The sequence below is a fragment of the Hemitrygon akajei genome, chromosome 13 (assembly GCF_048418815.1).
Source record: "Hemitrygon akajei chromosome 13, sHemAka1.3, whole genome shotgun sequence".
NCBI lineage: Eukaryota > Metazoa > Chordata > Chondrichthyes > Myliobatiformes > Dasyatidae > Hemitrygon > Hemitrygon akajei.
The window spans coordinates 74,401,063-74,424,212 of NC_133136.1; the positions used below are offsets into that span (position 1 = coordinate 74,401,063).

General features: G+C 39.1%; 1 protein-coding gene across 4 annotated transcripts in view; it reads right to left on the bottom strand.

Moving 5' to 3' along the window:
* Window positions 1-23,150, bottom strand: part of rbpjb (recombination signal binding protein for immunoglobulin kappa J region b) — a 131,975-nt gene that overhangs the window by 63,371 nt on the left and 45,454 nt on the right. For all 4 annotated transcript variants that reach the window (XM_073064875.1, XM_073064874.1, XM_073064873.1 and 1 more), the window contains one exon: window positions 17,984-18,079. In XM_073064875.1, coding sequence (XP_072920976.1) covers window positions 17,984-18,072 — 89 coding nt within the window. In that variant the 5' untranslated portion in view covers window positions 18,073-18,079. The remainder of the gene's footprint in view (window positions 1-17,983; window positions 18,080-23,150) is intronic.

Consider the following 23,150-nt stretch of genomic DNA (forward strand, 5'->3'; position numbering starts at 1 on the left):
CTGTCTTCCCGATTCCAGTAAGTGAAACTACACTGTACATACATTATTTCTAATTTATATAGGCTGGGTATTTTTATGTGTCATTTGGTATGATTTGGCAGCTTCATAGCTTAAAGGTTACTGGAAAGACTTTTTCTGCCGTGAGCGCTTGCACCGAGTGTTTTTGCTGCGAGTGCGGCCGAGAGCGCTTGCACCGAGTGTTTTTGCTGCGAGTGCGGCCGAGAGCGCTTGCACCGAGTGTTTTTGCTGCGAGTGCGGCCGAGAGCGCTTGCACCGAGTGTTTTTGCTGCGAGTGCGGCCGAGAGCGCTCGCACCGAGTGTTTTTGCTGCGAGTGCGGCCGTGAGCGCTCGCACCGAGTGTTTTCGCTGCGAGTGCTGCCGAGAGCGCTCGCACCGAGTGTTTTCGCTGCGAGTGCTGCCGAGAGCGCTCGCACCGAGTGTTTTCGCTGCGAGTGCTGCCGAGAGCGCTCGCACCGAGTGTTTTTGCTGCGAGTGCTGCCGTGAGCGCTCGCACCGAGTGTTTTTGCTGCGAGTGCTGCCGAGAGCGCTCGCACCGAGTGTTTTTGCTGCGAGTGCTGCCGTGAGCGCTCGCACCGAGTGTTTTTGCTGCAAGTGCTGCCGAGAGCGCTCGCACCGAGTGTTTTTGCTGCGAGTGCTGCCGAGAGCGCTTGCACCGAGTGTTTTTGCTGCGAGTGCTGCCGAGAGCGCTTGCGTGAGATTTTCGCTGTGGTGGACAGTGCTGCAATGTTTGCAGAAAACAGTATTCCTACTTTTTATAGGTTGTGTATTTATCAGATCATTCCTGCTTTTACTATATATTACTATTATTTTAGGTTTTATCTGTTAGTTGGCATGATTTGGTAGGTATTTTTTGGGTCTGCAAATGCTCATAAATTTTTCCCATATAAATAAATGGTAATTGCTGCTTCACTTTATGACATTCTGGCTTACGAACCATTTCATAGGAACGCTCTACCTTTGGATAGCGGGGGAAACCTGTATGTTAACAGTACACATGGTGGAATATTCTCCATTTGCCTGGTTGAGTGTAGCTCCCACAACATTCAACACCATGCATGAGTAAACAACGGAGTTTTTTGGTAGACATCTACCACCCTAAAATTAATTTCCTTCTCAACTAGTGCAGAGTAGCTATAACATGTGCCATCTACAAAATGGATCGCAGTTGGCTTCTCTAACATTTCCAGCACCAAGGACAAGGGCAATTGCAATCAGAGCACATACTACCCTGATTGCAAATATTATTACCTTTCTTTCACTGCTACAGGATCTATATCCAGAAATACACAAGAGTATAGAGGTAACAGCTTCACCAGAAGGATTGCAATTGTTGTAGGAGCCACCTCGTCAGTGCCTTTCCAAGAGCAGTTAGGGACAGGCAATAAATAGTAGCCCTGCCAGTAACACTCAAGTAGGAAAAAGATAAATAGTGTAATGCCTTCCACCACTTGGACTGATTGTCTTGTTACTCCTTGATTAACCCCACTTTTTCCCCCTTACAATCCTCTTTTGTTGACATCAGCATAGAATATTTGTAAATTTCATTAGGTTCACTTGAATTAGTTGAATATGAATTCTTATGAAGGATGAAAGAAACCTCTGGGTACCAAAAGGTACTGTAGTGAGAAGAGAAACCAGCTCATGTTTTAGCCTATGATTGAAGGGAAAAGAATAAAACCAGGGAACTACAATGAGAGTGTAAACAGAGACTATACTTCAGAAATCCTTAATTAAGTGAAACACTTTGATTCATCATGGATTTAGAAAAACTACCTGTGTAACTGCAAGTTCCCTTGAAAACAAAACTAAGCATTAAATATGCTCTATAATTATGATAAAGATTGTTAACTTTACTTAGAAAACAATTAAAATGAGTAATGGGGAATTTTCTTCATTTTTCCTTTACAACCAATGCAGACAGCAGGAAAGTAACGGTTTAAATGAAATTCAATTGCCAGTTCATATTCCAAACCATGTTCATTCTAAGTAGGTTATTGCATCAATTGACTGTCTACTTTCACTTCCTTAGTGCATTCTTAACAATCTAAAATGAGTCATCTTCCTTATTTAGGAATGCAAGTCATTTTGCTACTATTTCTTCAGCTGAACGCCTGTCCCGAAACCACACTAGCAAAGCAAGCAATTCATTCAGCTGTTTTTAATGAACAATTATTTCCAGAAAACAGTAACAATTTTGCTTCCAGTTATAGAAGTGACATTACTGACCACGTGACTCTAAAGTAAAGAAACAATCCATATAGTTGTAGAAAAAGGAGCAATGTCATGAATTTTCTGCTCATTTCAACTTCAACCTTAAACATAATAAAACAGACCAACTGTATCAAAAATGTATCACAAGAACAAATATTTATTAAGAAAATCTTAATGAGATTTTTGACAAAGAACTATAAATAAATGAATAATATATAATTGTTAAGAAAATGTACTAAGTAAAAGTTCTGAAATGTTTACCCAAGTAACATTAGAAGGCACAGGGGTAAAGTGCAAGAGCGAAACACATAAGGAGAGAGGATCCATTACACATTTAGGTCCTTTCAATTTTGTGTACTTTACTAGGGATTAGAACGTCAGGCAAGAAATGTAATTAGCAAGGGAATGATTGAACAAGTCTGGATGTCCCAACAACTAGAACATCCAGAAATTTAATATAGTTCAAAAAGACCTTTAAAAAGAAATTTCAAGCAGAAAGCAGAACAGCAGGGAAAATCCTGAAACGTGGATGGTAACTGGGATAAGGTGGAAGTTACAATAGACAAAGTTGTATGAGCTGATAAAGAAATTGATCAGAAAATTAATTCCCTCCATAGGTAATATGCACAAGAGCAATAGAGAGAAAATGCGACACAGTGAGACAGGAAAAATAGTTGAGCTTGGAATCACCTAGACAAATTCATCATGTAGCATTTTAAACAGAACAACAAATCTTCATTAAATACTTCAAATCAATAGCATAATATCAAGTGATATACCCATCAGGTTCACACCATGTTTAAGCATAACTAGAGTGTCAGAGCCTGCGCCCATTCTTCTTGACCTAGCCCAATCAGTAGATATTATTTTCCTTTGTGCATTTCTTCAGTATGCTCCAAGACAAAGGTATAAAAATAGGCCTAGCGAATGTCAGGCAAGGACCACACTGATGGATGGGTACATGATAAAAGAAACTTAGTTAAGTTGGCAGCTTTGTTAAAGTGATGCAGGAGTCACAACACCAGAATGCTACTATAATTTACGACCATGCTGCAGGTAACTAAGAATCTGGCATGTAAATGAATATTATGGTGAGAAATATCTCACCATAGGTGGCTACTGTAGATACACACAATATACAGGAGGAACTCAGCAGCTCAGGCAGGAACTGTAAAGGGAAATAAACCTGATGAGTTCCTCTAGCCTTTTGTGTGTATTGTTCCAGGATTCCTAGCACCTGCATTCGCTCTTCTATTTCCTGGCTACTGTAGACATGCTTGAGAGATCAGGGATAGATGGGAGTTAAAAAAAAGTTAGGAGCAAGAATAGATGATAGAGACTCCCAGTCTGTTATACTCCATAAAGTAATGGCTGAGTTTCTACCATTAATTACAATTTTGAATCCTATCCCAATAATCTTTACCCACAATGCACAAATCTCACTCAGTCTCATCTTGGTAAGTGGACAAAACATCCTGCTGCAAAGAATTTCAATGATCATCAACAGTACCCCTAAATATTTCACCTTTCACCCTAAACTTGTGACTTCTAGTTCCAGTCTCACCAAACCAGAAAGAAAAATGCCTGTGTGTATTCACTCTTAATTTTGTACACCTCCTTATTCTCCTGTGTTCCAGGCAATAAATTTGTTCTAACCTATTCAACCTTTCCCTATAACCTAGGTCCTCCAGTCTCGGTAAAACTCTTGTAAACTTTCTCAACTCTCAAGCATATTGATCCATTTCCTGTAGGCAGATGACCACAACTACACACAACATTCCAAGTTCAGCCTCACCAATGTCTTACACAAGTTCAACATAACATACTAACTCCAGTAACTCAATCCCCAGATTTATGAAAGCCAATGTGCCAAAAACTCTTTATGACCCTTTAGAAGCCACTTATCAATTTTCTGTCTGCATTGTACTTTATGGCGTGTTTACTATAGTATCTGACGTGGGCTGGGGGTGGAAGTTAGTTGTTTAATTTAGCTTAATGGAGAGTGGTTGAGCTAGGGACTATGATTTTTTTTATTGACCGTTAGTTACGTTAATTTAGTTTGACTACTTAGTTATGCTAATTGGGACATTATTGGAACACTAACTTCACTAAATATGTTTGTTCGACTAACTTTGTTACTTCACTGATTTGAATGCTATATCAGTAATTTAGTTTGAGTTCTTTTTTCATCTCTGGTTTCATAAGTACCTTTTTCAAATTTGGAACTTTGTTATTCTGGAAGCGTGTCATACAGTGTCGATCTTATAACTTAGCCCCTCAGTGGTTTTGATTTGTTTTGAAGTAACCACTACATTTTGTCAAAAAAAAGTTATACCAAATGTACACCAGTCTACTATGAAGGATTGCCTTGGACCTGTTGGCGAAACTGGATCAGCTTACAGCAAGTAAATGACCTTTTTTAAATTCATACTGTGCATTTGTGGTTTGAACACAGTTTTGAATGGTCTGCGCTGCCTGGCCATTGGGGACCATTGCTTGATCACGTGGTATTTGCCTGAGGGTCTGTTGTTTTGTTCTATTGAAGTGCTGAAATATTCCGGTTGCCGACATTTGAATAAAAGGCTGCTTGTTCGATCTGGTTTAATTGCTGTGGATGTGTGGACAATTTGCTTGTTGACTATATTTATTCAATCGAATATCGCCAGTGTTACAAGCAAACAATTAGTCTGGCAACTAACAAAAGTAACATGAGTGTATCGAAGCACGGAACTGGCACCAGTAACCCTGCAATTGGGTTAAAGAAATTAAAGCTAAGGCTAATCTAAACAAGTCTTCAATAGGAGTATGAAACAAATGTGAACAAAATTTACCATCAATTAAGGATCTTATGCAAATTAAAGAAAATGCCTTGCAAGTGCAATCTCATTTTGAGGATTCAATTAATCTATGTGAAGCTGTTGCAAAGCAACTTCACAAGCTAATCTCATTATTTCCCAAGCTAAAACCAAAGTAGATGTTTTTCAAGCATTAATCGCTGTGGTAGTGCATTTATACAGGATGTGAATCAACGGCTGAACCAAACAAGGTACTTTGAAGGTCATGTTGCTGCAACAAATAAATACGCTTCTCACCTTCCATTAGACAATGTTTCTCAAATTCCAAGGCATGGTTTGACTATGCATTTTGCAGAGGACCTACAGGATGACATAGACTGAGCAAGTGTTTTAATGTCAGGACTCAAAGTTCTGTTGCAGGTAGAACATCTTCTGTATCTAATACCTCCACTGCATGCATTAAATCACAGGCTGACTTGGCTGCATTAATCACGCATCAGCAATTATTGAAGGACAAGCATTCTGGAAGAGCAGGAGGAACAGCTATGGAAAAGGAAGCAGCAGCTTCTGTTGCAGAAAGAAAATGCCGCACAGGTAACCAAAGTTAATGTGCTAAGAGCTTTAAGTGTGGCAAGTACTGAAAGTGTTGCAGCAGGAGTGAGTTCCTATATTGAAGAGGCACAGAGGAAAACAAAAACACTCAATGTCAAAGTTGATTAATTTGTTCCTCAAATGTTTGCGATGCATGTATAAGACCCCCAAGAGGTAGTTCAGGGTGCTTACTCTCAGACTACATGAATAAGACACTCTAAACCCATATCATATTTAACTGTTCAAAGTGCTCATGCAGACATTAACTTACAGCATGGAAACACTAGTGTTTTAGATGTTAGAGATGAAAATAGTACTATTGATATTATGAGAAAGCAAAATGAAATAACCTTATTGGTACAACAGCAATGCACCTCATCTTTGCCTAAAAGAGAGTCAAATCTTTGATGGAGGTCCATTGCAGTATTATGCATTCACGATGGCTTTTCAAAACAGTGTTGAAGGCAAGACTGTTACGTACCCCGTAACTGGGTGTCTGACCAGCAGAGAAAGAAGAATCCGTTGAAGTCTGGTGGTACCAAACTAAAGGTGTTTATTAGTAAACTACACAATACAATATCAAAAATGCAAATATACATATAAAACAAGTTAGCAGTAATAAACCTAAAAGTGTAGGAATAATAATAATCAATAATAAACAAGCTCTATCCATGTCTAGGGGTAAATGAATTGTCATAGGAAAGTATAGAGTTCAGTTCATAAATGCTGAGGTGGTTATGGTTGTTGTGTTGAAATCGTTGGGGAGAGAGAGAGAGAGAGAGCGCGAGCGAGATGTAACAGCAACAGCTGCGGCAGGCAAACCTTTTGTGGCCTTCTTAATCCGTCGTGTCGTTGTGGCCATTCAGTTATGACCCCTCTGGTCTTCAGCTAGACCGTTCTTCTGTGGTGGACTCGTCACTCTGGCATGAGTGGACACACACACGTCCCCACCGGCCCTGCTGTAACACTGTGAGCTTTACTGACTGATCTCCTGGTTCGATCTCCGAAGCCCCCACCTTTCTGTGGGTTCCCAACACTCAGTCAGTGTCCACTAGTGTGTCTGAAGGGTGTCTCTCCAGACCTGTCTTTTATCCCCACTCACTGGGTCTCAGCTATCCATCAACTCTGAATGACCGTGTCCATCAAATCAGGCCACTCCTGCTATCTCCTGAGGAATGTTAACGAGCAAAGTCCTTGTAGTGGAAGGTAAATAATCCAGGAAGAGTCAAAATACAGTAAATCAGCAGTCTCTCTCCCCCTCTTATCTGTAGCAGATGTTCTTGCCTGGGCTTTATCTCTCTCTCTCTCTCTCTCTCTCTCTCTCTCTCTCTCATGAACAACATAGCAACAGCAATAGTTCGTAGTTCTCAGGAGGGGGGTTGGGAACGGTTAACTCTGCACCCCATTGACCATCAGGTCTGTTCATCACTCATAACAAGGCTAACAGCTACAGTGACTGCCTCTATTTCCTTGAACAGTACACTAGAGGTCGCCATAGAGAACTTGTCAGAAGTTGCCAGCATGTTGACCCTATGAAAGGATATCTAAAAGCTAAGGCTTTATCACAGGAATGTTTTGGAAATGTAAAGTAAAATTGCACCTGCCTACATGCAAAAAGCTCTTTTTTGTGTACTTACCAAATCTAAAGACATGAAAGCTCTCCAAGATAACAGTCTTTTTATTAAAGGCTGTTGCAATGTCATGGAAGAAGCGCAGTACATGTGTCAGCTGGACATGCCTGCCAATATGTTGACTGTCATAAAGAAATTGCATATATGCTTAGGGATATATGAAAAATGGTGGTCTATGTACTTCAGGAAAGGCATAACTTTAAGATTACTTTCACAGACATTGATTTTATTGAGAGGCAAGTAAAGATTACTACACACCCGGTGCCTAGGAATATACAGGATGCTACATCACCGGCAATAAGCAAAGGTATAAACAAAACCAGGCCACAATTTTATTCTAAGGCTAAAGAAAGTGTTGCCACTCCTGTGGCCACTGTGTGAAGTAAAACTGAAATGGGAACTAATGGAAGGGAAATGGTCTCATCATCCAAATGGGATTGCCTATTCTATGAGTGAACATTGGATTTATGCCACCAGCTGAAGAAAAGAGCTCATATGAGAAGATTGCCTTCCTAAAAGAAAATGGTGTCTGCTTTGGCTGTTTTGTATAGGACACGTCAACAAGCACTGCAGGAAGAGTTTTCATGTAAGGTATGTAGTGGCAAGCATTTCAACATAATTCATATTCACTCTAAAGAAAAGGGTGCAGAATCAAAAAAATTCATGAAAGAATTAGACACAGTAGTGAGCAGTGCCTTCGTATCTAATGGGCTGATAGGGGCTGCTGATCATGACTGTAAACTTCCCATAGTTGTAGCATAAGTGAAATCTAAGAAGGGTAACAAAACAGTGATTACTTATGTCCTGATGAAGGGTCTTGGCCCGAAACATTGACTGTACTCTTTTCCATAGATACTGCCTGGCCTGCTGAGTTCCTCCAGCATTTTGTGTGTGTTGATTGGATTTCCTGCATCTGCAGAGTTTCTCTTTTAGCAGTAACTTATGCTTACCTGGATCAAGGAAGTACAGCAGTGTTCTGCACAGTGGGCTTAATGAAGAAGCTCAACCTCACAGGAAAAAGGAAACGCATTCTCTTACACACCATAAGTCAAGAGAAGATTATGAGTACCTATGTTGTTTCAGGATTGTAAGTAGCTAGCTTAGATAGTGAAAACTGTGGTGAACTGCCCAACATATATACACAGGAAAGTATGCCTGCCCACAAAGGGAACATTCCACAACAGAGGAATTTCTAGGGATGGTCTCACCCTAAACATGGCCATTTGCCAAAAATTGAGCTGCTGATAGGGACAAATGTGCAAATGATTTGCAGTGTCAATAATGGATCCTATGCAATGAGGACAGTACGGTATTGGGTTGGACTGTGGATAGACCATGGATGGAAGAGACTATGCTCAGCCAGAGCTGACAGTTAAAAGGATCTCAGTTTTGAACTTGAATGAGCTTTGACAGCAGTAGTTCAAGGCAGACTTCTGAATGCAGAATGAATAACCTGGTTTGTCATGATTACAAATTCATGGATCTGGTTGCAAATTCTGCAGAACTGGTGGATGGCTACTATAAGATTATTTCACCTTTCAGAAAGAAGATCAACATGCCAAATAATAGGAAGAAAGATTGCTGAACAGCACATTCGAAATCTAAGGAAGAGCTTTGAGGAGGATTTGTCATTTTATAGTGACTACACAGCTTTCATGAAGTATGTAATCTCGAAAGGTCATGCTGAAAGAGTGCCAGCAATGAATCTGGAACACAGTGATGGGAAAGTCTGGTATATTCCACATCATGGCATTTATCACTCCAGAAAAGGGAATGTTTATTTTATGTTTGACTGTGGGGTGATTTTTCAGGGAACATCACTCAATTCTCAGCTTTACAGGGACCAGACCTTACTACCTCACTGATTGGAATCATGACCAGATTCAAAAAAGAATCAAATGATGATAATGGCAGATGTTGAATATATGTTTCATCAGGTTAAAGTACCAGTGGAAGATACTGATATGCTGAGGTTTCTCTTGGGGCCTGATGGTGAACTTAGCCAAGATATGGTGGACGTTAGAATGGCGGTACATCTCCTGGAGCAACTTTTCCATCGAGCTGAGCCAATTTCACTCTTAGGAAATGTGTAGAAGACAATGAAGAACAGTTCAGCCATGCTTTTATGTTGATGACTGCCTTGTGTCAGAGTCCTCTGAGGAAGAAGTGATGTCTCTTTATCATGATCTTGTATCCACTTGTGCTAAAGGTGGGTTTCATCTCAATAAGTGGATAAGCAATAAACAGAGTGCTAGCTGTGATATCAGAAAAGCAAAGAGTGAACGACAGGAAGGATTTGGATGCGGATCAAGATATACCTCAGTGGAGAGAGTATTGAGTGTGCAATGGTGCACTCAATCTGATACTTTCAAGTTTAAGATCACAATCCAAGACAGGCCACACCTCAGAAGGGGAAATGAGACATGGGTGTCAGAGCCTCAGTATCTTCAAGAGTTAAGAGGAGTGTTACAATCAATGCCATGCAAACTGAAGAAGAGGTGCATGCAGTAACACTCATCATCCAACATTTCGCGTTTCTGTTCTGTTTGAGGAAGACAGTGGCCTGGATTCTTAGATTTAAGAACCTGCTCATTTTTTAGTTGGAAGAGATAGCAAAGAAACATTGCTCTTACTCAGTCTGACTTGGATGAAGAACAAGGATATTCTTTGGAAAGAGCAATTGAAAAGACCAAAAGTCAGGTCAGCGAGGTCATCTCTCAGCAAAGGATCTCCGTATCTCAGACATCATTCTGAGGCATGTACATCAAGAGGTGGGACATGGTGACTATTAACATGTTATCTAGTTTGTGCCAAAAATATTGGATTGCAGATGCTAGTACAGCTATTGGAGGAATCCTGTTTAAGTGTGTTGTCTTTCCAATGGTTGCATGCAGCTCCAGGATTACAGCACATGGCAGATCTGCAGTGCCTAAAAAAGTATTCATCCCCTTTGGAATTTCATCTTTTATTGTTTTACAACATTGAATCACAGTGGATTTAATTTGGCTTTTTCTTTTTTGACAGATCAAAAAAAACTCATGTTTAAAGTGAAAACAGATCTCTACAAAGTGATCTAAATTAATTACAAATATAAAATGCAAAATAATTGATTGCATTAAGAATTCACCCTCTTTAATATGACACACCAAATCATCACTGGTGTATCCAAATGGTTTTGGAAATCACATAATTAGTTAAATGGCAATCACCTGTGTGCAGTCAAGGCATTTCAAATGACTGCAGTAAATATATACCTATATCTAGAAAGTCCAACTGCTGGTGAGTCAGTATCTTGACAAAAACTACACTATGAAGACAAAAGAACACTCCAAACAACTCTGCAAAAAGGTTATTGAAAAGCACAAGTCAGGAGATAGATACAAAAAAAATTTCCAAGCCACTGAATATCCCTTGCAGTACAGTTAACCATCAAGAAATGGAAAGAATATGGCACAGCTGTAAATTTTCCTAGAGCAGGCCGTCCTCAAAAACTAAGTGACCATGGAAGAAGGGGACTAATGAGGGAGACCACCAAGAGACCGATGACTGCTCTGGAGGAGTTACAAGTTTCAGTGGCTAAGATGTGAGAGACTGCGCATACAACAATGGCTGCCTGGGTGCTTCACCAGTAAAAGCTTTCTGGGAGAGTGGCATAGAGAAAGCCATTGTTGAGAAAACTCAAATGAAATCTCAGCTAGAGTTTGCCAGAAGGCATGTGGGAGACTATGAAGTCAGCTGAAAGGTGGTTCTATGGTCTGATGAAACCAAAATTGAGCCTTCTGGCCATCAGACTAAACAGTATATTTGGCATAAGTTAAACACCACACATAATCAAAAACTCACTATCCCTATAGCGAAGCATGGTGGTGACTGCATCATGCTATGGGGATGCTTCACTGCAGCAGGCCTTGGAAGACCTGTGAAGGTCGAGGACAAATTAAATGCAGCAAGATACAGGGAAATCGTGGAGAAAAACCTGATGCAGTCTGTAAGACAATTGCGACTTGGGAGATGATTTGTTTTCCAGCAAGACAATGGCTCAAGCACAAAGCTAAAGCTACACAGGAATGGTTTAAAAACAGCAAAGTTAATGACCTGGAGTGGCCAAGTCAGAGTCCAGACCTTAATCCAATCGAGAATTTGTGGGTGGACTTGAAAAAGGCTGTTCACTCATGATCCCCATGCAATATGACAGAGCTTGAGCAGCTTTGTAAAGAATAAAAAGGTGCATCTACTAAATACTGACATGAAGGGGATGAGTAATTATGCAATTATTTTGTGTTTAATAATTGAAATAAATTTAGACCAATTTGTAAAAAATTTGTTTTCACTTTGACATGAAAGGGTCTTTTCTGTTGATTAGTGACAAAAACAAAATTAAATCTACTGTGATTCAATGTTGTGAAGCAGTAAAACATTAACTTCCAAGAGGGTGAATACTTTTTATAGGCACTGTACCTCTGGACAGGGTCTCTCCAGATGAACCCCCATTTATATATGCAGGAGTGGACTACTTTGGACCTTTTGAGATGAAGAGCAGGAATACACAGAAAAGATATGGAGTCATATTTACCTGTCTAGCTATACAAACTGTTCACTTTGAAGTGGCATCTTCTTTAGAATTAGATTTCTTTGTTAATGCACTTCAAATCTTTAGAGCAAGAAGAGGATGGGTTCATGAACTATGCTCTGATAATGCAACAAACTTTGTTGGAACTAAGCGTGACTTACAAGAAGCCACTGATAAGTGAAATCATGCACAGATCAATGACATTTTTCTTCAAAAAGGAATTAAGTGGATTTTTAATGCCCCAGCTGGTTCACATCATGGATGGTATGGGAGAAATTGATCAGGTCTGAGCAAAAGGTTCTCAATTCCACCATAAAAGGTACAGAATCCTGACAAAGATTTCCACATAGTCTTTTGCGAAGTACAGGCTATTATCAACTGTAGTCCAATTACTAAAGCATCCTCCGATACTAACGGTTTGGAAGCATTAACACCTAACTACCACTTGCTTCTGAAGACCTCACCATCCTTCCCACCAGGAGAGTTCCAAAGGCTCACTGTAGATGAAATACATGTCTTTCTTTCTTTTTATATCTTTTTATTAATTTTAAACAAACATAAGAGAAACATAGAGTGTTTGAGAATACATAATTAATAGGTTAAAGTATAAATACAAATAGATGATAATCCATATATATTAACCTCCCAAACTCATAGTGATTACGAAAAAAGGAGTAAATAAGAAAAAAAAACCCTCCAAAAAAAACCTAACCAACATGGGCCATTGCATTATGTCAAATATACACAGCAGCGTCCAATAACTCTGTACCTCCATCCAAATAATTAAGGATAATAAGAGGTTCAGGAAAAGTCAGTTTAGCTCATATGAAAATGTTGAATAAATGGTCTCCAAGTTTCTTCAAATTTAATTGAAGTGTCAAAAACAACACTTCTAATTTTTTCTAAACTCAAATAAGAAATAATTTGAGAAAACCACTGAAATATGGTTGGAGAATTAACTTCTTTCCAATTCAATAGGATAGATCTTCTAGCCATTAACGTAACAAATGCAATCATCCGCTGAGCTGAGGGGAATAAACAACTATTATCCACCATTGGTAAACCAAAAATTGCAGTAATAGGATAAGGTTGCAATTTAATATTCAGAACTTTTGAAGTAATACCGAAAATATCTTTCCAATAATTTTGCAAGCAGGGGCAAGACCACAACATGTGGGTCAATGAAGCAACTTCAGAATGACATCTGTCACAGGTTGGATTAACATAAGAATAAAATCGAGCAAGTTTATCGTTAGACATATGATCCCTATGTATAACCTTAAATTGTATTAAGGCATGTTTAGCACAAATAGAATAAGAATTGACTGCTCAGTGGGTATAAGACAATGAAGTTCTTTTTCCCATTCCTTCTTAATTTTTCCTGATACTTCGGGCTGTATTTTCATGATCATATTATAAATGGTGGCTACTAAACCCTTCTGGCAAGGATTCAGAGTTAAAAAAATTTCCGTAATGTCCATTGGACATAATTTCGGAAAGAACTGTAACATGTTATTCAAGAAATTTCTAACTTGCAAGTATCTAAAAAAATGAGTTTTAGGCAAATTATATTTATTAGATAGCTGTTCAAAGGACATAAAACTATTGTCTAAAAAAAAAAATCACGAAAACATGTTATACCTTTTGTTTTCCATAATACAAAGGCGTGATCCATAAAAGAGGGTCGGAAAAAAAAGTTAGATATAATAGGGCTTGATAAGATAAACTTATTCAAGCCAAAGAATTTACGAAATTGAAACCATATTCGTAATGTATGTTTAATTATAGGATTGGTTATTTGTTTATTCAATTTAGATAAAGCAAAAGAAAGCGAAGATCCTAAAATAGAAAACAATGAGAAGTCTTGTACAGATTTACATTCCAAATTTACCCATTGTGGGCAAGATACTATAATCGATTCTTGTGTCCAAAATATTAAATATCGAATATTAACTGCCTAATAGTAAAATCTCAGGTTTGGCAAAGCCAAACCACCCTCCTTCTTAGCCTTCTGTAAATATTTTTTTTACTTAATCTAGGATTTTTATTCTGCCACACATACGAGGATATTTTGGAGTCAATAATATCAAAAAAAGATTTAGGAATAAAAATTGGTAATGCTTGGAATAAATATAAAAATTTGGGTAATACTATCATCTTAATAGCATTAATTCGACCAACCAATGACAAAGATAATGGGGACCACCTGGCAACAAATTGCTTAATTTGGTCAATTAAAGGTAAAAAAATTAACTTTAAATAAATCCTTAAGTTTCTTGGTAATTTTAATACTCAAATAAGTAAAATGATCTGTAACAAGTTTAAATGGTAAATATTTATAAATTGGAACTTACATATTTAATGGAAATAATTCACTCTTATTAAAATTCAGTTTGTAACCAGAAAAGCTACTAAACTGAGTAAGCAAGGATGAAATAGCAGGAATAGATCTCTCAGGGTCAGATAAATAGTAACAAATTATCAGCATATAATGATAACTTATAAGTCCCTTCCCCACGGGTAATACCAAAAATATTAGGTGATTCACGAATGGCAATGGCTAAAGGTACCAAAACAATGTCAAATAATAAAGGACTTAAAGGACAGCCTTGCCTCGTACCACAGGATAACTGAAAAAAAATCTGATTATTGGTAAGAACCGAAGCCAAAGGTTTATAATATATTAATTTAATCCATGATATAAATTTTAAACTAAAATTAAAATTCTGCAATGTATTAAATAAATATGGCCATTCAACTCTATCGAACGCTTTTTCAGCATCTAAGGAAATAACACATTCTGGTATTTTAGATGAAGGAGTATAATTTATATTAATTAATTTTCTGATGTTAAAAGATGAATAACGGTTTTTAATAAATCCAGTCTGATCTTCAGAAATAATTTTAGATAATATATTTTCTAATCTAGTGGCCAAGATTTTGGTGAAAATCTTAGAATCCGATTTCAGCAAGGATATAGGCCGATAGGATGCACATTCAGTGGGGTCTTTATCTTTAAGAATTAGAGAAATGGAGGCATCATAAAAAGATTGTGGTAATTTACCTACAGTTGACACATCTTTAAAAATTTTACAAGGCCAAGGAGAGAGTATAGAAGAAAAGGATTTTAAAAATTCTGCAATATAACCATCCGGACCAGGGGCTTTACCTGAATTCATTGAAAAAAATAGCCTCTTTTATTTTGGTTTCTGTAATAGGTGCGTCTAGAAATACACTGCCTTCTGTTGTTAATTTCGGGATATTCAATTTTCTTAAAAATTCATCCATTATGGAAGAATCCTCAACAAATTCTGATTGATATAAAAAATTATAAAAATCTTGAAAGGCTTTATTTATCTCTTTATGATCAATCGTCAAAGTGCCATCTCGTTTACGAATCTTGGTGATTTATCATTTAACCGAAGCAGTTTTCAATTGATTAGCCAATAATTTGCCAGATTTATCTCCACGTACATAAAACTGGGTTCTAGATTTAATTAACTGATTTTCAATCGAAGAGGATAATAACAAACTATGTTCCATTTGAAGTTCAACTCTTTTTTATAAAGTTCTTTACTGGGGGGGGTCACTGAATAAATCTTATCAATTTCTTTAATTTTATCGACCAATATTAATATTTCAGAATTAGTTTGTTTCCTAACTCCAGCAGAGTATGAAATAATCTGTCCGCGAATAAATGCTTTAAAAGTGTCCCATAATGTTCCAGTAGAGATCTCTTATGTAGAATTTGTTGAGAAAAACAAATCAATTTGTTGTTTAATAAAGTTAAGAAAGTCTGAGTCCTGCAGTAAAATAGAGTTGAACCTCCAAGATTTAGCATTAGAAGATTAATCCATTGTCTTAATAGATAACTTCAAAGGTGCATGGGTCAGAGATGGTAATGGAATCATATTTACAATCGATAACATCTGTGAGTAAATGATGATCAATAGTCAATTCTTGAGTAATTATGATAAACATGAGAAAAGTATGAAAATTCTTTATTGTTAGGGTGTAAAAATCGCCAAATTTCAGAAATTCCAGAATCAACCATAAAGGAATTAATAAGAGAGGCCGATTTATTCAGAAAAAATACATGTCAAACTTGTTTTGGAAACAATGGGTTAAGGACTATATACCATTGACAGAAATGTCAGAAATGCTCAGGTATAAAACTTAATTTCCCCCCAGGAGACATTGTGTTTATAGTTGACTCATGGATTGTGGGAAGAGTCATTTGAGTAGTTGCAGACAAGAGGATTTTTGTGACAGGTATGCATCAAGACCAAGACCAGCTTTCTGGACAGGCATATAACCAAGATCTGTCTTCTACAAGAGGCAGATAGGAGCTACAGCTCGAGAAGCTTCATGAGTGGCTTGACAAAGAGTGGTAGTAAAGATCACTCTGTACTGGGCTAAATGTTGGCCTATATGACTGCTACACGAATTGACAGGAAGAAGAAAGAGGACATCTATATAAATGTTAAGTTGTTCGGCTTTCAGGATTTCACGTCTACTATTTTACTAGTTCCTAAGATTGTTATCGACAAGGGTGGTAATGAGGACAAGCTCCCAATGGCGTGTGCCTCAAAGAGCCTCTGACAACCAAGTCCAGCTCCTGATCTTCACACGTGTCTTATCTACTAAGCCCCACGGAACACTTTCTACTGACAGGAGAAAGAGTAAAAAGCAGGTTACTGGTGCCTTAAAACCAGTCGCTTTGGGCAGATTCGGCTCATCAGCCGTGGTTGGCGGATCATCTGGAAGAACTTTGATCTCAAATCTCCAATGCCTTGCAACTATACCCACTCATGGGGAAGGCTACGGGAGTAAACCCCAAGGGAAAAATCCAGAGCTAGAGTCCCTAAAGCAGTCCTACATTGATTTCAACACCAAACTATATCAGCAGCTGCTCCAGATCGTGCTGCAAGCTTTGATAGCCTTCCTCACTGTCCACTACACCTCCAATCTTGGTATCATCCACAAATTTGCAGATCCAGTTTACCATATTATCTAAATCATTAATATAGATGATAACCAACAACAGACCCAGCGCTGGTAGCTATGGCACTAGTCACAGACCTCCAATCAGAGAGACAACTATCTACTGTTACTCTGTCTTTGCCTACTAAGGCAACGTGAATCTAATTGACTCTTGCATTCTCAATGTCAAGTGAATTAATCTTCTGGACCAGCTTCCCATGAAGGACTTTCCGAAAGACCATACAGGCAATGTCGATTGCTTTCCCTTCAATATTCCTTCTTGACAACCTCCTCGAAAAACACTTAAGATTAGTTAGACATTATGTACCATGCACAAAGCCACGTTGACTATCCCTAATCAGGCCCTGTCTATCCACAAACTTGCATCTCCTGTCCCTTGAATATCTTCAATAATTTACCCATGACTGATGTCAGCCTATCATTTCCTGGCTTATTATCAGAGCCGTTCTTGAACAACATGAGGAATTAGCTATCCACCAGTCCACCAGCAGTTCAACCATGGCCAAAGACATTTGAAATATCTTTGCATGGGCTCCTGCAACTTTTGCACTAGCCTCCTACAAGGTCCGACAGATCACCTTTCCAGACCCTGGGGATCTATCTATTTTAATTTGTTTTAAGACAGCCAGCACCTCCTCTTCTATACTGTGGATGAAGTCCGTGACCTCAGTACTCTTTGGCTTCAGTTGTGCAGTTTCCATGTCTGTCTCCCAGATAATACAAATACAAAAAAAATTAATTTAATACTTTAACATCTCCCTCAGTTCTGTGAATAGATGACAGAGATGATCTTCAAGAGGATCAATGCTGTCCTTTACTATCCTTTTGCTCTTAATATAGCTGGAGTACCTCTTGAGATTCTCCTTCACTTTTTCAGCCAGAACAACCTAATGTGAGTAACTTTGTATGGCAATTTGTAGAAAGATCAGAGGGAAACTGAGGAAAATGTTTTTCATCCAATGAACAATAATGAGTTTTGAACTTTAAAAAAACTGGTCACGGAGATTACTGCACCGAAAGATCTAGTGACTATTTTTGCAAAGCAACTCAATCGCTGCAAAGCACTTTAGAACATCTCAAGGACCTAAAAGGATAAAATATAACGTCATCCTTTTCCATGGGGACTTAGACAACTCAAACATGTTGTATAGCTAACTCACCTTTTTTCATTCCCGTAAGATTTTTGTGCAACCTTAGCGTGTAGAATTAGTACAGTTTGATCGCCACGCTCCTTAAGGTAATTTCTCATTGCTTCCCTAAATAGAAACACAAGATAGCATAACATAACAAAACTATAAACCCTGGAAGTGAATCCTTTAGAATTCATTTGTTGCTTTGTACAATGACTGGAAATGTGACATACAGTACAAGAAAAAATTTGTGAATGCTTGGCAATTACCTGGTTTTCTGCATTAATTACTCAAAATATGGTCTAATCTTCATCTAACTCTCAATAATAGACAAACATAATCAGCCTAAACTAATAAACAATTGTACTTCTCATCAATACTGAGTACACCATTTAAACAAACAGATTCAAAAAAAGTATGTGAACCTCTGGGATAATGTCGTCTACATAAGCTATTGGAAGTAGGTGTTCCAATCAATGAATTGAGATTGGAGTTGTGGGTTGTACAGGTGACTGTCCTATACAAAAGATACAAAGTCAGCTTAATGACAGAGCCTGCTCTTCTCAAGAAAGATCTGTGTAGCACATCTCGATCAAAACAACTTTCAGAGGACCTTAGAAGAAGAATTGTAGAGATAATTGTAGAGATAAAATTGTAAAAGGTGCATCCAGCTGCAGCTCCTAACAAACCGAGTTAGAAAACTGGAGCTGGAGCTGGATGAACTTTGGATCATTCTTGAGGCAGAGGCAGAAATAGGCCGGAGTTTCAGGAAGACAGTCACCCCTAAAAGTCAGGAGGCAGGTAGCTGGGTTTACTGTCGGAAAAGGGAGTAGACAGAAAGAGCAGAGCACTCCTGCAGCTGTTCCCATCAACAATAAGTATACCGTTTTGGATACTGTTGGTGGGGACGACCTACCAGGGACAAGTTGTAGAGGTCACGTCTCTGGCACAGAGACTGGACCCTCAACTCGGAAAGGAAGGAGGGAAAAGAGGAGAGCAGTAGTGATAGAGGATTCGATAGTTAGGGGGACAGATAAGAGGCTCTGTGGGAGAGATTGAGAATCCCGGATGGTCTGTTGCCTCCCTGGTGCCAGGGTCCGTGATATCTCGGATCGAGTTCTCGGTATTCTCAGGAGGGAGGGTGAGCAGCCAGATGTCATGGGCATGTAGGGACCAATGACTTGGATAGGAAGGAGGAGATCCTGCAAAGAGAGTTTAGGGAATTAGGTGCAAAGTTGAAGGACAGGACCTCCAGGGTTGCAATCGCAGGATTGCCACCCGTGACACGTGCTAGTGAGGCTAGAAATAGGAAGAAAATGAAGCTAAATACGTGGCTAAGGAGATGGTGCATGAGGGAGGGCTTCATGTTTCTGGACAATTGGGCTTTGTTCCAGGGAAGGTGGGACCTGTTTCGACAGGACGGTTTGCACCTACACTGGAGGGGGATTAACATCCTTGCGGGTAGATTTACTAGTGCTGCTCCGGGAGGTTTAAACTAGATTTGCAGGTGGAGGGGAACCAGAGTGTAAGAGCAGATAGTGACGTGGAGGAGGATAAAGGTCATGCAAGGACTGCATGTATAGACAAAAATCAAAGGTTTGTACTTGATAGAAATGTTCTCAGGTGCATCTATTTCAAAGCAAGGAGTATTGTAGATAAGGCAGATGAGCTTAGGGCGTGGATTGACACGTGGGATTACGACATTATTGCTATTAGTGAGACTTGGTTTCAGGAGGGGCAAGACTGGCACCTTAATGTTCCGGAGTTCTGATGTTTCAGATGTGATACAGGCAGAGGAATGAAGGGTGGGGGGGGGGGGGGGTGGCATTGCTAGTCAGGGAAAATGTTACAGCAGTGTTCAGGCAGGACAGATTAGAGGGCTTGTCTACCAAGGCCATATGGGTGGAGCTGAGAAACAGGAAAGGTACGACCATATTAATCGGGTTGTATTATAGACCACCCAATAGTCAGAGAGAATTGGAGGAGCAAATCTGTTGAGAGATAGCAGACCAATGTAAGAAACAGAAAGTTGTAATAGTAGGGGATTTTAACTTTCCACATATTGACTGGGACTCCCACAGTGTGAAAGGGCTAGATGGTTTGGAATTTGTCAAATGTGTTCAGGAAAGTTTTCTAAATCAATATATAGAGGTACCTACGAGAGAGGATGCAATACTTGATCTCCTATTAGGGAACCAGACAGGTTAGGTGACAGAAGTACGTGTAGGTGAACTTTTTGGGTCCAGTGATGATAATGTCATTAGTTTCAAGTTAATTATGGATAAGGATAGGTCTGGTCCTCGAGTTGAGGTTCTAAATTGGAGAAGGGCCAATTTTGTGGAAATGAGAAAGGATCTCGGAAGAGTGGATTGGGATAAGTTGTTTTCTGGCAAGGATGTGTTCAGTAAGTGGAATGCCTTCAAAGGCGAAATTTTGAGAGTGCAGAGTTTGCATGTTCCTGCCAGGATTAAGGCAAAGTTAACAGGCATAGGGAACCTTGGTTTTCAAGGGATATTGGTGATCTGGTTAAGAAAAAAAGAGGTATATAGCAGGTATAGGCAACAAGGAACAAATGACGTACTGAAGAGTATAGAAAATTTAAGAAAATACTGAAGGAGGAAATCAGGAAGGCAAAAAGACATGAGGTTGCTTTGGCAGATAATGTGAAGATAAACCCAAAGAGTTTCTACAAGTATATTAAGGGTAAAAGGATAGTAAGGAACAAAATTGGTCCTCTATAAGATCAGAGTGGTCGTCTATGAGTGGAGCCTCATGAGATGGGGGAGATCTTAAACAGTTTTTTTGCATCAGTATTTACTCAGGAAACTGGCGTAGCATATATGGAAGGAAGGGAAACAAGCAGTAGTGTCATAGAAAATATAGAGATTAAAGAGGAGGAGGTGCTTGCTGCCTTACAGCAAATACAGGTAGATAAATCCCCCGGGCCTGACATAATATTTCCTTGGACCTTGAGAGAGACTAGTGTAGAAATTGCAGGAGCCCTGGCAGAAATATTTTAAATGTCCTTAGCCACAAGTGCGGTGCCAGAGGATTGGAGGGTAGCTCATGTCGTTCCGTTGTTTAAAAAAGGCTCCAGAAGTAAACCAGGTAATTACAGGCCAGTAAGCCTGACATCAGTAGTAGGTAAATTATTGGAAGGTGTTCTGAGAGATCGGATATACAAGTATTTGGACAGCCAAGGGCTGATTAAGAATAGTCAGCATGGCTTTGTGTGTGGTATATCGTGTTTATCGCATCTTGCAGAGTTTTTCCAAGGAGGTTACCAAGAAAGTAGATGAAGTAAAGGTTGTGAATGTTGTATACATGGACTTTAGTAAGGCCTGACAAGGTCCCACATGGGAGGTTAGTTCAGAAGGTTCAGATACTAGGTATCCATGGAGAGGTTGTAAACTGGATTCGAATTGGCTGTGTGGGAGAAGACAGAGAGTGGTAGTAGATGATTGCTTCTCAGACTGGAGGCCTGTGACTAGTGGTGTGCCTCAGGGATCTGTGCTGGGACCATTTTTGTTGTCTATATCAATGATCTAGATGATAATGTGGTAAATTGGATCAGCAAGTTGATGGCACTAAGATTGGAGGTGTTGTGGACAGCGAGGAAGGCTTTCAAAGCTTGCAGAGGGATCTGGACCAACTGGAAAAATGGACCAGAAAATGACAGATGGAATTTAATGCAGACAAGTGTGAGGTGTTGCATTTTGGAAGGACAAATCAAGATAGGACATACACAGTAAATGGTAGGGCACTAAGGAGTGCAGAGGAACAAAGGGATCTGGGAGTTCAGATACATAATTCCCTGAAAGTGGTGTCACAGGTAGACAGGGTTGTAAAGAAGGCTTTTGAAATCCATAAATCAACGTATTGATTATAGGAGTTGGGATGTTATGGTGAGGTTGTATAAGACATTGGTGAGGCCAAATTTGGAGTATTGTGTGCAGTTCTGGTCACCTAACTATAGGAAGGATATCAGTAAGATTGAGAGAGTGCAGAGAAGATTTACTAGGATGTTGCCGGGTTTTCAGGAGTTGAGTTACAGGGAAAGATTGAACAACTTAGGACTTTATTCATTGGAGCATAGAAGAATGAGGGGGGATTTGATAGAGGTTTACAAAATTCTGAGGGGTACAGACAGAGTAAATGTAAGTAGGCTCTTTCCACTTAGATTAGGAGAGATAAATATGAGAGGACATGGTTTTAGGGTGAAAGGGGAAAGGTTTAGGGGGAACTTCTTCACTCAGAGTGGTGGGAGTGTGGAACGAGCTGCCATTTGACGTGATAAATGCGGGCTCACTCAAGTTTTAAGAATAAATTGGATAGATACATGGATGGGAGAGGTCTGGAGGGTTATGGACTGGGTGCAGGTCAATGACACTAGCAGAATAAAGTTTCGGCACAGACTAGAAAGGCCCGAATGACCTGTTTTCTGTGCTGTAGTGTTCCATGGTTCCAGATGCATGAAGCTGGAAAAGGCATTTCTAAAGACCTGACGGTTCATCAGTCCACAGTAAGAGAAATCATCTACAAATGGAGGAAATTCAGTACTGTTCTACACTTCCCAAGGAATGGGCTTCCTGCAAAGATCAAACAAAGGGCACAATATGCGATGCTGGAGCTGAAAAAGAACCCTAGGGTAATAGCAAAAGACCAGTAGAAATCTCTAGAACATGCTAAACTCTCTATTCAAGTGTCCACTATAAGAAAAACACTGAACAAAATGGTGTTCATGAAAGGATACCACGGAATAAACCACTGCTCTTCAAAAAAAACATTGCTGCACATCTCAAGTTTCCAAAAGACCATCTGGATGTTCCACAATGCGACAATATTTCATGGACAGACAATCTCAGACAATATTTTATGGACAGATGAGACAGCAGTTGAACCTTTTCAGCGACAGGTTGCTAACGATGCAATGCTCCTCAGACAGGATGAAGAGGTCAATACTCCCCAATGCCATTAGGCTTTACAATTCAACCGCCAGGAGTAAGATATGTTAAAGTGCCGGAGTTGATTGTATTAATGTATTTAAGTAAACTACTTAAGAACTTTTTAAAAGCTATTATTAATGCTTTTTGAGAGAGTGATTTAGATGCATATCATATTTTTACTGAGTTAAGTATTGTATGTAATTAGTTTTGCTACAACAAGTGTATGGGACATTGGAAAAAATGTTGAATTT